General features: G+C 39.2%; 1 protein-coding gene across 1 annotated transcript in view; it reads right to left on the bottom strand.

Annotated features, from left to right (window-relative positions):
- Positions 1 to 1,364: 1,364 nt before the first annotated feature.
- Positions 1,365 to 15,910, bottom strand: part of CTNNA3 (catenin alpha 3) — a 586,211-nt gene continuing 571,665 nt past the window's right edge. Inside the window, exon 18 of the mRNA XM_013945648.2 lies at positions 1,365 to 1,706. Coding sequence (XP_013801102.2) covers positions 1,419 to 1,706 — 288 coding nt within the window. The 3' untranslated portion in view covers positions 1,365 to 1,418. The remainder of the gene's footprint in view (positions 1,707 to 15,910) is intronic.

Genomic DNA, 15,910 nt, shown 5'->3' with positions numbered 1-15,910 from the left:
CAAAATAAGATATTAAATGACACGTAGCAGCAGCCCATTTTCTGGAGCCTGCTCATAATGGTAATCAATTATGTATCATAAAGCTCTGGCATTTGAGGGAATCCTTTGACTTTAGCAAATACAGAAATGTAGCAAAGGACCTACTTGCTTGCCAGGCAAAGATATGTTAAGTAACAAGTGGCATCTGTGGAAACCTAGTGACATGGAGTGAAGACAGGTTCACTGCTTAAAAAAAATCCATCCAGGTGGATTCAAACAGATCTAGAAAAATGGTTTATTTCTGTAAGAAATCTACAGAAGGTTGGTTGTGATTACATACTGATAACCCTTACCTTCATTATGCACTTTGAAATACATTGTAGTCATTTATCAAGTTGCTAAAAGGCACAGTTCTGCATTTGGGATGCTAGTGCCATAGGCAAAAAGTCATTTAATTCACTCCACCTTGCAAAAAAATGTCATCATTCTTCAGATGCAAGATAAGCAAGTATATTTGTATTTCACACATTAATCTCAGGGTAATGATATACTTATTTGTTTGCTCTTTTGTACCGTGGTTAGAAAAAAGGTTTTTATTGTTAATATCTGATTTACCTGAACTGCCAAATATAGTAGTCAATCAGATTTATTAGGATTCACAGAATAGGCTGGCAAGCAGAACGCAGATTAATGTTAATGTTTTAAAAAGCCTTTTAAAGAGCTATTATTACTGCTATGTGGCAGTTAATGCTTTTGATTACATTATTGCATCCATGTTGTTATAATACTTTTTGTTTCATCAAACATTTTCAAACTTACATTTCCCCTTGTGTTTGTGCCTAAGGCTGGAGGTTGGGAGTGGAGGGGGGGGGATCTATAGATCTTTCAATCTGGATAAAAGTGAAGGCGTAGACCCTCAGCTAGCATCAGCCAGCACGGATATTCTGATCACAGCCTAATGATTCTGGTTAGGGATCTAACCCAATAAACACAATGTTTAAAAATCTGTATGTCATAAAATACACGGAATTCAGTATTGGCCACATTCATCCCTGGAGAAGAAACACCTAACCCTAGTGAATGCAGGAGGAGTTTTGGCACAGTTTGGCACATGGCATTCTGCCTTCCGACCACATGAAAGGCAACTAGATCTACCCTTGTTACACCACCGTCCCATATGTGTCACTCAAAGTGCTCAGCTGAAAACATGCCAGTACAAAGACATGGTGATAGTTTGTCACTACAAGAGAATGAGGATTTTTTTTTTCCAATGGTGTGCTATTAATTAATCCAACAACATTTTGAAATAATTTAAGCAAGTGTTAACATACAGATTTAGAGAAAAGCAAAACATTAGTATATGTAATTATTAAACAAGTGGGAAAAAGATGCAAAACCAATAGAATTTCATGATAGGAAATGCAAAAAGTGGAAAAATATCAGACTATTTCTCTGCCTCTGAATTCACTCATGACCTGAACAGGATGGATTCTCTTCTTTGCAGAACCTTTTCTGACAGCTGCATAGATTTCTTCTGGCTTCTCTCTTTTAATTAGGGGCTTCTTCTCTGGAGCTTTCATTCTCCACATAACAACAGGATGTCGTGGGCCAGTAGGGCTCTGAATCTTGATAATCTTGGTGGACGCAATATAGGACATCTTTACTGTCTGCACCACAGCATTCATTAAATTCTTGGCAGCCTGAATTAGTGAAGTGACACTATCCAACTGTAATAAGAAACAGAAACATTATTCTAGGAAAGCAGTCTGTCTTTAATCACAATATGGTCAGGAATAAAAACAGTTAAAAAGTAAGATTAACATACTAAAACCTAATTCTTTTTGTTTTCCCTTGGCATGTTTGATAATTATATTCATGTTGTTCCACTGCTCAGACTTGAAAAGATATGCAGAAATATTGTGCTGGTGGAATATAAATACCTAGGTAGGTGATGGTGGTTGTTTTCTTTTTTCTTTTTTTTTTTAATGTGAATTTGTGACACTTATCTGCAGGGTATCACTGCAATTACTGCTGATGGGTAATGAAACCACCTTAAAGAGGAGTTATGAAAATGCTACCTGTTATTTCCTTTGCATCAGCACTAGGCAAATTTCCCAGCTGCTTCCATCACATTCCAGACTCCCTCACATGCTCCTGAGCAATGCAGGGATACTGTCTAGTAGCTGGATTCATCAGAGCAATGGCCAAGATTTTTTAATGGTAATTAAGAGCGGGATGGCACACAGAGATTGAAGTGACTTCTGTGCCCTGTCAGACTTTTCAAGCAATCCCAGGCTAAACAGGCAGCATGCGTAACAACTGTTTGCTTCACCTATAACTGTATTCAACAGCGTACTATATTCAATAAGTGTTAAAGCAAAGGCATCTTCCTTTAATATTCCTGGAAACAATAATATATTTAATTCTAACTGAAAGTCTGCTAACTGGAACAAAAATGGCAGCATCCATTGGCATGTCAGCTCTGCCCTGGTGCTCTGTAGTGTAATATAAACAAAGTGATTATACTGCTCCTTTCATACATCTGAGGCTTACAGGACTGACAGTGTGTAGGCACTGGAAGCAGAAAGGGCAGTGGACATGTTCACTGTCTTAAACCTCCTCACCCCCACTGACTCTGGCAGCCTCGATAGAGGCCGACTCACCGCTGTGATGGTGCTCTGCAAGAGGCAAATAGGGCCCAAGGCTGTGTGTCTGGTAGAGACATTTTGTGTTAAACCTCAGTGAATCATCATCTCAAATGCTAGGCATGAACATGGCCCAGCATACTCCAGAAAGGGACTTCAAGCAGAACAGTTGCAAACCAGAGTTACCACACTGATAGGGAAACCAGGTTCGGGGCTTGTCAAAACCAAAGAACAAGAGCAGGGATTTGACTGAAGGCCAACACTGGCAAAAGAACTGATACCTGCAACTGGCCATCACTATTCAAAATGCTTGGAAATGAGAAATCAGCTTCTCTCATGTGGAAGAATGGTTAAGTGAAAAGGGGCATGATCTCTTAGAAGTGAGCAATCCTGTCTTCACGATGGAGGGAGGATTCCACGGCTATGTGAACTGTCCTTGAACATTCCTAGACCATTACAAAAGGGGAAGGCAAGTAGTGGTAAACAAGTCAAGGAGGGGGCCGACAAGCCCCTCCACGTGAACAGCAACTTTGCACCAATCGTGTATTCGCTTTAGGCGCGTGAACAGAGACTGTAAACCGATCACACAGCTATTGCTAGCACATGCTCTATTGCCTGTCTATATATACTCTGTGTAAGCTCTAATAAAGGGAGAACGATCATACTCACATTGAGACTCATTGTTACTCCGGGTCCGTCTCCCACTCCGACACTCTCAGACTGATAAAGCTCAGGATCGTCCTTTCAGTAGTAATAGCTATATAATTGCTGTGTGTATGTTCACTGCCACTGTGCCTAAAATTAGGCATTGTACGCCACCCCTGGGCACCTGAGAAGGTATCTCTACATGCCTGGTGTACTGGCTAGGAAAAAAATCATACTCTTTTAGGTGAAACATTCACAATTTTGGTTTTGGTCCTGTGGGAATTTTTTTTTTTTTTTGACAGGGCCCGATAACAGCTGAACCATGCCTGGGTTTCTTTTGAACCTAATGCTTTTTGTAGCATTAAAATTCTTTTGGCTTTGCTTGAAATAAAGACAGACTTCACCCTTCAACTTAAGCTACCTTTGCCATTGTCACAGTGTAACAGAGAACTGCTAGGGATACATATACTATAGAAATCATATCAGTGATCTGAATTGAGTAGCTTTTTATCTTCAAAGGCAACACTGCACTCCTATTTAATTACAAGGCTGACAATTTCATTGCCATTCTGAACAGCTTTAAGATAGCCCTGGTTTAAGTTTACCCAGCAGGCCTACCTGAGCACTTATCCTTTTTTCTTCTGAAACTTGGTTGCTAATTAGGCAGCCTGCCATTTTATGGCGGGGGGCAAATAGGGAAAGGAGAGTTTCTCAAAGAGAATGGCACATCAGTTCACCAGGGTGAACCTGGCATCAGTTTTAGGACAATATATAAGCTTCAATGAGATCGTCTACTTTCTGTTTTAGTACACTGTGCTCTTATATACTGAAAGCACACTGTTTAGGAATATTTTCATTAGCATGTGCCCTGACACTGAGTAAGCCCACTACAATTTGGTGACATAAAAATACTAGGGTTGCTCTATAGGATTTGGAAGACTGTATTTCAAAGCTTACACACTCTCTCTGGCTGTTGAAACATTTCTTCTTGGAAAAGCAAAGAAAGAAGTCAGTTCCCTTGAGAACCATCAGTTTTAGCAAGAGAGTGATCTTCATCTCTGTCATTCACTCTTGCTTACTGCATAGTCTTTTTTTAATTTGTTGGAATTACTGCAATACACAGATTTGCAAATAAAACTGTTTGTTAGCAAAGCTTAATTGTCTTCACCCTTTGCCAAGCCAAATGAATTCATCAGGTGAGAGGAGTCCATTATTTTCTGTGTACAGGGTGATCATGTAACACTTTACACAGACACATAAATGTAAATAGGGCAATAGAAATGCAGCCAGAAGTCAGCAAAGGGCTGGATTTATTTGCATTTTTGAGAACACCTCTTAACCAGCTGAAAGTTCCTCCAGTTAATAACAAGTTTGTAGCTGCTCTCTAGAAGAGCCACATAGTAACTAACTTTATTTTTTTCCTCCCCCCTAGGAAATTAAAATAATTAGAGTGGCCGAATGCACGTGTGCTGCATGGCTGAAATTAGCTATATATTTCAGGAAAAGGTGTTAAATTCAACATATGGCCTATAAAGTTCATTCTTGCTGTAGCATGTGAAATTTTCAGCAGGTATTTCCAGTTTGTAAGAGTCATGTAACCTTTGCGTAACTATTTATTTTTAGAATAAGCTAGCTCTATTAGAGACTGTCATTTATAAACATTAGCTTTAGAGAAGCAGACTCCCTAGGCATTCTGGCTAGGCTTAGAAATACAGCATAGTTCTTGTGATACTATTTTAGCAAAATTCAAAGGACTGACTTGAAATGTCATGATTGCCTGACTTGAATAACTAGTGTTGTAGCCATTAGCTCATAGGTACAGGAACTTACTTCCTCTCCATATTTCAAACAACTGCTGCACAGTCACCATCTTGCTACAATATAAATTATAGTTGGTAGACGGAATGAGCGTGAGCGAGACTGCAACCGAGCGCAAGAGCAGCTGTTTCCTATAAACAACTTTTTTCCCTTCATGCTAATCAGAGGATTAATTGTGCACGCGCACCCACAGACACACGTTTTAATTATCTGTCCAGTGAGGCTGTTGAAAAGAAACCTTTCCAGGGAGCGCTGAAGGGCTGCTAGACCCCTGAGCAGCTGACAAAGCCATAATCCTGAGAGCTCTTTAAGCACTTGTAATATTCCCCCCCCCCCCCCAACACTTGACACTGGTGGCATTGCGCTCACTTTTCTGACATAATCTGTATGGTAACAGCAGTATGGGAAAAAAGAACAAAGTTTTGCTTCTATGGCAGAAGTTTTATTCTGGCTCATAGGGCAGTTTTTTTTCTAAAGTGTCTAAAAGTGACTTATGAGTATAAAACCCTCCCATTTTTTATTTAAAGTAGCATGCAGTTGATGGGAGGTAGGCAGCAATCTGGGTGGGGGGGGTCTGTGGCAGTCCAGTGACTGCTGCTCCTGGAGTGGGGAGAAAAAAGCTGTTTGCACGGAAGGGAGATGACTTCTAGAAGAAATCGGTAGCAGCTTCCAGACAGTGTAAAAGGTTGTCCTTCGTATTTCAGCCAGCTTTTATGGTGACCCTAGGTTACATTGGCAAATATGTATAATGAAGTGGAATCACTGTAGGAGACAGTTGGGACTTTTTGGCATTTCCTCTCCTGCGGAAGCCAAACAGTTATCTCAGAGTTCTGGTATCTGTGGCTCCTTTCGCAAAATGGCTGTGGTCTCTAGCAGTCCACAGCTCTCTCACCACAGCACTGTGGTCAAGAAAACTAAATTTTTATTTCTTACAATATAACCAACATATATTTACTATAAAGGAATAAGTAAATAAATAAGCCTCATGGATCTCTTGTTTTGATGAGGTTGAAATTATAATCTTACAAACAAATACATGGCATGTTTGCATCATATATGAGCATATCAGCCTGCTCATAGTTTGACACAACAGCGCAGGGGAGTGGACACGTATCAGCCCAGGTATTTTAAATGCTGAAACCCAACAACTCTGAAGTACAAACGCAACTGTTAGGGTGTACCGAGTTCAACTGGCCAAATTCCACTGACTCCTTGCCATGCCACAGGAACTGAAGCTCTGCCATATTATTTAAGCTCTACAGATCACTCCCTGAGACAGGAATCAGCTTGCAGAAACAGGTATCTGAAACACTGTTATAGGAAACGGGTCCCGTGTGCCTCCTAAGTCAAAAGCAGAATAGCTAACTACCACTAAGGCTGTTTAAATTAGTTGCTTTGCTGCATTTACTGGGGAGAGGAAGCAGAAATCGCCATTCATTTTACTTTGCTCTAGACATCTCTGAATAGGCAATGAAATTTAGGAAGATTTACTACTATCCTTTAGGATATCTATGTTATTTGCAGTGGCTTAGTGTCCACATTTCTGCTCAGTTTTCCAGATGCATCTCACACTAGTCTTACTTCCATACAGAAAATATGGATATTGTAAGGGCAAAAAACAAGTTGCTAACTGCATTCACAGTTTTGAATAAATTTTAGGAGGTGTTCTTGGGCCACAACTGGTAAGAATCAGGCCATACATTTTACTTTATCCCTTTTTTTCCCCAGCTCTAGAAAGCAGCTGTTTTTATACTTCAATGCCAATAACATTATATAGAGTTTAGTATAAATCTATTGTTCTACTATAAATCTAATGTACTCAAGGACTGTTTTCACTTGGATGCTTTTATCTCAGCTATTCAGCAGGCTCTTCAAGGTCTCATAACACATCTAGGAAAACTGATGAAATGAAACTTGGCATAAATGAAAGGCTGATAAAATATTCATTGAACATTTAAGTTCATTTTATTTAGAGACGTGGCTGCAAACTCTTCAATCTGTAGCAAGTGGTATATAAAGAGTCACTAACAGAACAAGCAAACAAGCCCAACAAACAAAAGGCTGTTTTTTGACTGACTCCCTTTTCCTTTTTCTGCACTGCCTGTGGAGACGCAACGTTCCAGCCACCACATTTCACAGGTCTGACTGTGTCAGTCAAGACAGTAATTCGTGAAAGGGTTTAAGAAAAGCATCCCTTACCTTATTTAAAGATGTCACCTGTCAGTTACTAGTAAGCAAGTGTTACTGCTTGTTTCCACTGCAAGAGGGATACAGAACGATTATCCAACCACAGTAGCTTCACACTGTAGTGCAACACAGGCCAGAAGACACACATTTTCAAAGACTGGCACCACGTAGGCTCGGAGCAGCTCCCTTTCCATCTCCAGCACTTGCAGTCCTCTTCTCTAATAACTCATACAGGGACAGGTTAATGTGACCCACCTTTTCCTAGAAGAGTGGCGTGGCATACAAGCATGCTCAATGGCAAAGCCTGTAGATGCTGTATGTATGTGCATGCATAGATATAGATATACACACACACACATATGCATACACGTGTGCATGTATATATACACACTATGCTTGTACGTATATATAAAACTATATGTTATTTTCAAAGAATGAAATTTAGTCAGAGTTAGAATTCAAGTGAACATTTTCAAAATTGCCACTGAATAAAAAAAAGCTGAAAACAGTGGGGTTTAGAAAATTTGAATTTTGAAATTTACTTTCAATTTGTTTGTGTCTTCTATTTTTCAAATTTTTGTAATATAATGATGTCATGTCTTGGCAGTAGTAGTAAGTCTGTTAATATGCATCTCCCCCCACCATGGTTCCCAAATGTAACAATGTAATAACTGATATGTTCAGTGATTTAATATTCAGAATGATTAAAAGAGGCATGACTTAAATTTTAAGGAAACTCCTTCTCAGTTGAAGTATTTGCTGTTCAGTGTACTAAGAAAAAGTCCTTGCCTTGTCATATGTCGGTAGGAGTTCTTTCTGAAGCAGTTAGTTAAACAAATACAGAATTTCCTTATTCTCAAAGCATGTAAATAAATGAGTGTCCTGCTCTTATTCTTAGCGCGAATTTGCAGCTGCAGCCTCTGACATAAAGGAGTGGCAGACATTTGCTTTCTGGAATAAGCTATGAGAGACTCCTGCGAAACAATACTCCCAAAACATTTCCTGGTAAGTGCAAGTCCACTAGAAGGCCAGCTGAGATGTTCAGTTGATCTTCTGTGAGCATTAATTTTTTTTTTTTTTTGCAGGGAACTAAAGTTTTATTATTTATTTGAGGAAAGATCTATGAACTGGCTGCTTACAATCTCCCAAGTCCTACTTATAGTTCAACTAGATTTTCTTTTTTCATGTAGATGAAAACCAAGAATTGCATATCAAATAATACACAACTCTATTCAATGTTTGAGGTCAGAATTTAAAAACCCTTTGGAAACAAGGTCAGCTATTGAAAATATATCTTAATTGAGCTGCTGGGCTTAACTGTGTGAAAACATTCCTAGAAACAATTTTTATTTCACTAACTAACTTATCAGAGAGTAAGACAAATTTTGATTTATTTGATGACTACTTCCAAAAATAACATGCATTCTACATTTTTACGAAGAACAGTGAGTAGTGCTGCATTTAAGGCAAGGAGACTACTTATTACATTGTGCTGTTAATTTATTTCTTTTCCCTTTTTTTCTATTTGCAAGCATTTGCTGTTGTAAATTACTTTATGGTTCTTTCAACTAAGGCTGGTATATAAAAAAAAAAGTGATTTTGTCCCTTAAAAGTATTAAGAAGATGACTCTAAATATAAACATCTCAATCAAATAAACAGCTAAATACTAAGGTGAAATCCTGACCTTTGAAGACACCGGAGTTTTCCCTTATCTGTGCCAAGATTTCACCACTACTTACTTGCTGTGTTTTTTGAGCTGCAAATGTTTCTATTATTTCCACTGTTCTCCCCCCCACCCCAAAATCCAGGAGAGTGATAACTTCTTTTTAATGAGAACTGAGATTTTGGTGTAACAGTGACACCAGAAGAAGAGTGTTTAAGAAAAACAAAGAAAAATATCAGGAACTGGCAGCACTTCAATAATTACTATGTATGTTAGTATAACCTCCAAATCACACATAAAGAATACCATGAATTCAATCCCAATATAAGTTTATGAATATAAAATAAGCCAAAGGGAACCTTTGCATAGTGATTCTTCTTTCCCATTAGCTCCCTTCCTCTGATCTCCTGGAAAGTGCTCTGCCTCAGTAAGCCCAGCTGCTTCCGACGGCTCCGCCATGCTCTCCCCTTGGGAGAGCAGGGAGATTTCGTCCAGGTTTGTGGAGCTGCCTAAGGCAATTTCCCTTAACATTTGGGAGGGTGACAGAGGAATGGTGGGGAAGCTGGGGGCGGTTATCTTCCAGGAGCCATGTTATTCTAAAAGATGTGGGTATTCTGTTGCATATATATGTGTGTGTGTGTGTATGTATTATCATATGTATCATACACATACAAATGTGGCAATTACATTAATATGCCTCAAGGGTATTTGGGGTTTGTTCTGCTGCATGTCCGAGTTAGTTAGACGATAGATAAGTAATGTAGAACTGGCTTCCCTGAAATACCACAATGGAACATAAGCTTACACAGGCAGCGAGCTCTGTCTGCTTTCACGTGTAGGAAAGTTCTAACAAAAGGAAAATGCTTTTTATAAAAAACAGGTCCTTGAAGAAAAAAGAATAATGTGCTTTAATTTAAACCCTCTCCTTGCTGTTTCCATTAGCTAATTTAGTTTGTGAGGAAATGGGCACAAATATTTTGGTTTGCAGTGCTTACTGAAATCATTTTTTATGTACATTGAGGTTAAGAACTATAATCTACATCCTGATTTTTATAATTAGCAAGATAATATTACCATTGACTTGTAGTGTACACCAGTAATACTTCCTTGCTTCTTCCTTTTCAATTAGTTTTATACACATGTTCCATGTACATGCAGTTTAGAAAGCAATGCCATCTGAGCTGTCCATAAATAAAAATAGTTAATAATGAAAAAATATATCCCTTGTTTTGCCTCCAAAGGCCAGGAGATTTTTAATGTACACACGCCTACATGCACACACTAGGCAAAAGCAGTAAAGATGTGGTGTTACTACATTACAAAAAAATAAACATTGTAACACTTTGTCAACTCTCAATAAATGAAAATTTAAAAATAGCAAGCAATCCATTATGACATAAAGTGAACCTTTATTGAATTACAGTGTTTATTATTTTCAGAATCCAATACTAATATAAAAGTAATTTTTTATATGGTTTAAGACCTTACAGTAACCATCCACTGTGAGTTCAGACAAACTGAACTAATGGTCCCCAATGACATGGAGAAATACTAGTGAGGAGAAAAGTAACTGGCTCAACAAGGAGTAGCAGCTGTGGCTCTGGCACACACAAGGGTCAGCTTTCTTTGCCAAAACAGCAACTATGAACTTAGAGCAAGACTAAAGAAAGAGAGAGGAAATTTTTTCACTGAAGGTCACAAAACAGTAAAGGCAAGAAAACTTTACCCAAGTCAGTGGAACAAGCTCTTCCCACCTATGATAAATGAAGTGGGCTCATACAGTAGCCAGTATTTCAGAAAGACTGCCAATTTGCTTCTTAGCCCTTCGTTCCTATCCTTGGTCCTACATGATCGGCAGATAGGAAGCCACCGTGCCCACTTCTGCTTCTTTTCTAGAAGGAAAAAACAAACAACCAAAACAAGCAGGAACTGAAAGGCGCTGCTCCCTTGCCCGCTGCTCCCTTGCAGCTGTTGAGAGTTAGGCAAAATGCCGGCTCTTGGAGCCTGGTTTCCCTCGAGCAGTGGCTGACAACCTCCAACTGCACGCGAGCAGTGGAGCAGCTTGCCAGCTGCCACAGTTCTTGCATGTTGGCTGAGGCACTGTTTCCCGAGCACGGCTATGCAAGGCTTGGGACTGGGTCAGCCCAAGGCCCGGCAGCAGCTACCGATACCCTACCTATTATCTTGCTGCATGCAAGCTTAGAGCTTTCACACTGTGCATTTTTAGCTGTAGTATACTCTCAAAGCTGGAAATACGTTTATAGGAATACTTTGCAGGAAACTTTTCAACTGGCATTCAGAATGGTAACTAAGTAAAAAAGGAATTTAAATACAGCTTTGATGCATGAAGAAATCAGAAGCATTAAAGCACCCATATTTGGAAGAAAACAAGTGGACTTATGTCACTGTTCAGTATGTCTGCTTCTTGAGACAACAACAGGACTATACAAAGATAAATTAGGTAAGCCATTTGGGGGAAAGATACAGCGGAGCAGCCTTCACAGTGCATAGATAAGGCTGGCTAACCTAAGAGATCTTTTCATGCCATTTATCAAATTCTGTGACACTGTGACTTTGAGAACTCTTTCTTACGGATTTTTTTTTTTTTAGGCCAAGGAACTTTGTATCCCTTGCTATGTACAATATAAAATGAAATACAAGATGATAACAAATATGAATAGCATAAAATAGAATTGCCAACCAGGAACTCACCAAGCCAGGAGACAAACAAACACACTCATGTATGTGTTAATTTCTGCACTGTGATGTGATGCTTCTTTAAAGCCACTATTAAAAAGCAAGCTCTCAGAGTGCAAGCCTATCAATGTGCAGTACTTGTAAATGAATTATGGAATTATCTACATAAATAAATGCAATTACTATCAATCTGTATGCTACAAATGTTACCCCATTATTTTGTGCCCAAAGAGAGACAGTGCAGTCAAGCTCGGCAAATGCCTACTGTCCCAAAGATTTCCTCAGAAGGACAGTACAGTAAAAACAACTCAAAAGAATACGTTAGTATTTGAAAAGTTGGAACCACCATAATATAATAGTAGGAATGGTGTGTTTCCTGTTTAATGATACTTACTTAGTAAAGATTATAGTCTCACCATTTTTACTTGTGCAGCTTATGCAGCAACGTGTTAGTTTCATTTAAAAAATTCAGTATTTTATGGGAGCATAAAAGACTAAATACTGATCAAGAAATTTTTAATGAATTGGCAGAAAGCAAGCAGAACTGAAGTTCATGAGCAACGCAATCAGAAGCCACGGATTCATGCATCGGTCCTGTCTTCTCTACGTGCTTTCATCTAGCATCACCATTACTGGGGCTCTGAGCATCTACCAGATCACTGCCTGGAATGAAGGTACTGGAGCTCAGGGAAGGGCAGCAAGGAGGCACGTCACAGCAGCTGTCCCCATGAGTGCAGTGAGGGGGCACACTGAGCACACTGAGATGGCATGAAGGCAAAACATTAGCTGACAAGAGGGGGGTAGGACTGTCAGCTGCATCCACCCAAAGCAATCCCCACTGCCCCCCACACACTGGCCTATCAAACCTACACTATGAAAGGGCATGGATGTTAATTTTAAATATAAACTGTACCAAGGAATGTTGTCAAAGGAGTGCTACAGGGAAAGTAAGGACAAAGGCACAGAGGACCCAGATGCAAAACAGCTCAAATAAGAGGATAATGTGGTATAGAGAGTGAATGACTGTGACGTGTTTGTGGATCACAGCATACTTTTTTCACATGTGCAATACTCTGTTGTCATGGGAGTAAGCCAAAAACTGTACTATGCTGTCACCAGTGCCTCCTTAGGTACAATGCTTCTATAGATGAGACTCCGTTTTCTTGTCGGCAGGGAAACAGAAGTGTCCTCAAACTGAGGCGTTGCTGACCACTGCTATGTATTATATAAGGTTAAATTTGTAATCCAATTTTATGCCTACTTTACTTTCACCTCCATAGTTTTAACCAGAAGAAGATACATACATGATAGATGATGTGACTTAGCTCTATTTTGAAAAGACAATTTGCAGACCTACATTATGCGATAGAAAAGACTACATCCTCTGCTCTTTATCCCTGTAATTGCTTATGATTTTTCACATACCTCTACCCCTTCTTGAGAGGAAAGATTCATTCATTCATTGAGACCAACTGACATCAGAGATCTTCATACACAGGTTTTTTTAGTGTCAGAGGAAGAAAGGCGTCTTACGTCCAACAGGTTATGGCCGCATTTGTGATCCATCATCAGCTTTTAGGTCCATCATTCTCACTCTGCACAGCAAACTTATTTGCCCGCATGTGAGCATAAGTTGATGTTAACCATCTGTTTGTGGAAATCTAATTCCCCACAAGCAAGGAGGTTACCGTCTCTGCTCTTCTGACCGCATACACCTATCACAGCTCATGGGGAAGACAGGACATAATAGAAAGGAATGCAAGGAGTGAAGTGATGACCAAGCATAAAGCTGAATCTTGAGCATGCAGGTACGGGAATACAGAACAGAGAAATCACAGGGAAACAGTGAAGGCAAAGAAGGAGTAACCTCTAAGTGTGCTTAATTCCTAATATACTTTCTAATACACTTTTTCCTGTAATAAATCTTCACTGTCTACAGGAAGGATACATTTTCAGATGATTCTGAGATTCATGATGTGTTTACTTAATACATAATGAAAACTTAATTGTGAGCAAAGGCATTCCCTCTTTTTCTTAATCATGCCTTATGTCTCTCTTTCTGGTTTTCATTCTTTATTAGCATAAATAGGAAGATGATTAGAGAAGATCAAGGCTGGGGAAAATATCATCCTATCCCAGATACAACTCTGACCCCATAAAAAAAGAGGATGTGCTTGTGTCTTCTAGAAACTTTGTTAATGATTTTATGTGAGCAAAATCTCAAGATTAAGTAGTGCTGCATAGCCGTAAAAAGCCTTCAGATAGATAGAAAGGTGAATTTCGGCTACCTGAGCCATTAGGTTAGATGCTTGGCAAATGTCCACGACACAGATATTCTGTTGACATATTTCCTTGAGTTTTCTCTACTATCTGTCCAAATCTCAAGTGTGTGTGACCATATAGATGGAGTCAACTTGTATGGTGTCCTCTTCCAGAACTGTTTTCTCAGTTTTTCCAAGGCAAACTAATCTAGATGATCAAATTCTAAAGACCCCATACTGACTTTCAAAGCCAGAATTTGCCCCAGCTTTAGCAATTCAGTAATCCTCCCTTTTCTATCAGAAGTGAATTTCTCTCCCTCCCTATCACTTTCTCCATACAAAATATTTTATATTTCCATATTCTTCTTAAAATGAACAACTTACTTCTTCAGGTTTAAAACAACTTATCCAAACAGTTCATTTAGATATAGATTAGGATTAGCCTTTTAAGAAAGCTATTATAGTTTGGTTGCATTTTAGTTGAAAAGAGACACCTGAGCACAGTCAGTCATGAATGCCCTTTTCTTCCCAGCAACAGCCATTTAGCCAAGTGGAAAAACATAAATTTTACAGCTAGGTCATATAACCACTATTATCAACCAGCTATGTCTCCACTGACTTTTAAGAGGCTTTAGCTCAAACCATAGATCTCTTGGAGCATGGGTTCTTTCTTGTATAGGCCTAAATTTATCACCTGTATTAGAAAAAAATATATATATACACACACATATATATATATCTATCTCCCTGTTGGAACATTTTCCAAGATTTACTTCTTTAACAGGATAATAACCAGAATTTACAGCATCTCACCTTGACTCAGCAAAACATTTCCAGAAATGCCTAGGACTAAGCATGTTCGTCATTCATACTGACTTACAGTTAAGCACCTGTTTAACTGTGTTTATTGAACAGGGACTGACAAGCATCTACTTAAACAAGTAATTAATTGCCTTCCTGAATTGGGACTTCCGGATGTAACGCTAATGCAGCATAATATATGTCCTCATCCCGCTCCCTTGAAACAGGATTATGATACATAATTATCCCTCTAGGTTTCTGAATGAAGTTGAGGTTGGGTTTTGATTTTTAGAATTACAACTTTTGGACAAAATTATGTACTTTCCACTATAGATTTATGGGTGACACAATAAAATGATATAGAAACAATCTGAGTATCATTACAGTGGGAGAAAAAAAAGAGCAACAAGCAAACCAGCCTTCCAAAATTCCTTTTAGTGAGTCCACCAATCAATTACTCAGTAATGAAAACAAGGCTAGTAACAGTACAGATTGTATGTAACAGGCTGTATGCAGATTTTTGTAGGTCACAGATCCATTTGAATCCATACCTGGCTAAAGTAGTGAAAATTTTAAATCACATGTAACTCGTAATCTGCAAGAAGCTATATCTTTTAGCTAGTTTCATAAGGAAATAAGGCATATCCTTCTGTGACGTGTGTTTGTTCACTCCCTCCCCCCCACGAACTTTTTAACTTATTAGTTAATATCTCCAGTTTTCAAATATCACAGAGGGGTAGGAATGCCAAAGATGATGTACAACAAATCTCTACCAGATCACAAAATCAGAGAAGAGTTCCAAATCAGTGGTCCTGGCAGGGAAAAGACAGGCAGGAACAGCCCAATTCTGGTTAGTTCCAAGATCCTGTGGCAGCCAGCCAGCCAGCCAGCCAGCGCAGACTGCGCCGCCGCTGCTCGTTGCACGGCAAAACAGCTTTAGTGGACGTTGGAGAGCTTTCTGGTACATACAAGGTGCTCAGAGGGAGCATGTTAGAAGCACAGAAATTGGGGGGAAAAAACTCTGAGAAAGGAGGTCTGAGGAAGAGTTTATGTTCAGGCAAATGGGAGAGTTGTTAAGTACTGAAGCACGAGCTCGAAGCATGGGGGAATACGGGGATTTTTGTGTTGTGGGACCACAGAGAGGTGATAGACAACATGGGGAAGTTGAATTACAGCGCTGATAGCAGAAGACACATGCATGTCAAGGGCATGA

This window comes from Apteryx mantelli, chromosome 7 (genome assembly GCF_036417845.1).
Source record: "Apteryx mantelli isolate bAptMan1 chromosome 7, bAptMan1.hap1, whole genome shotgun sequence".
NCBI classification, from domain to species: Eukaryota; Metazoa; Chordata; class Aves; order Apterygiformes; family Apterygidae; genus Apteryx; species Apteryx mantelli.
Note: the sequence above shows the minus strand (reverse complement) of the source record. Positions and strands in the feature narration are given on the sequence as shown.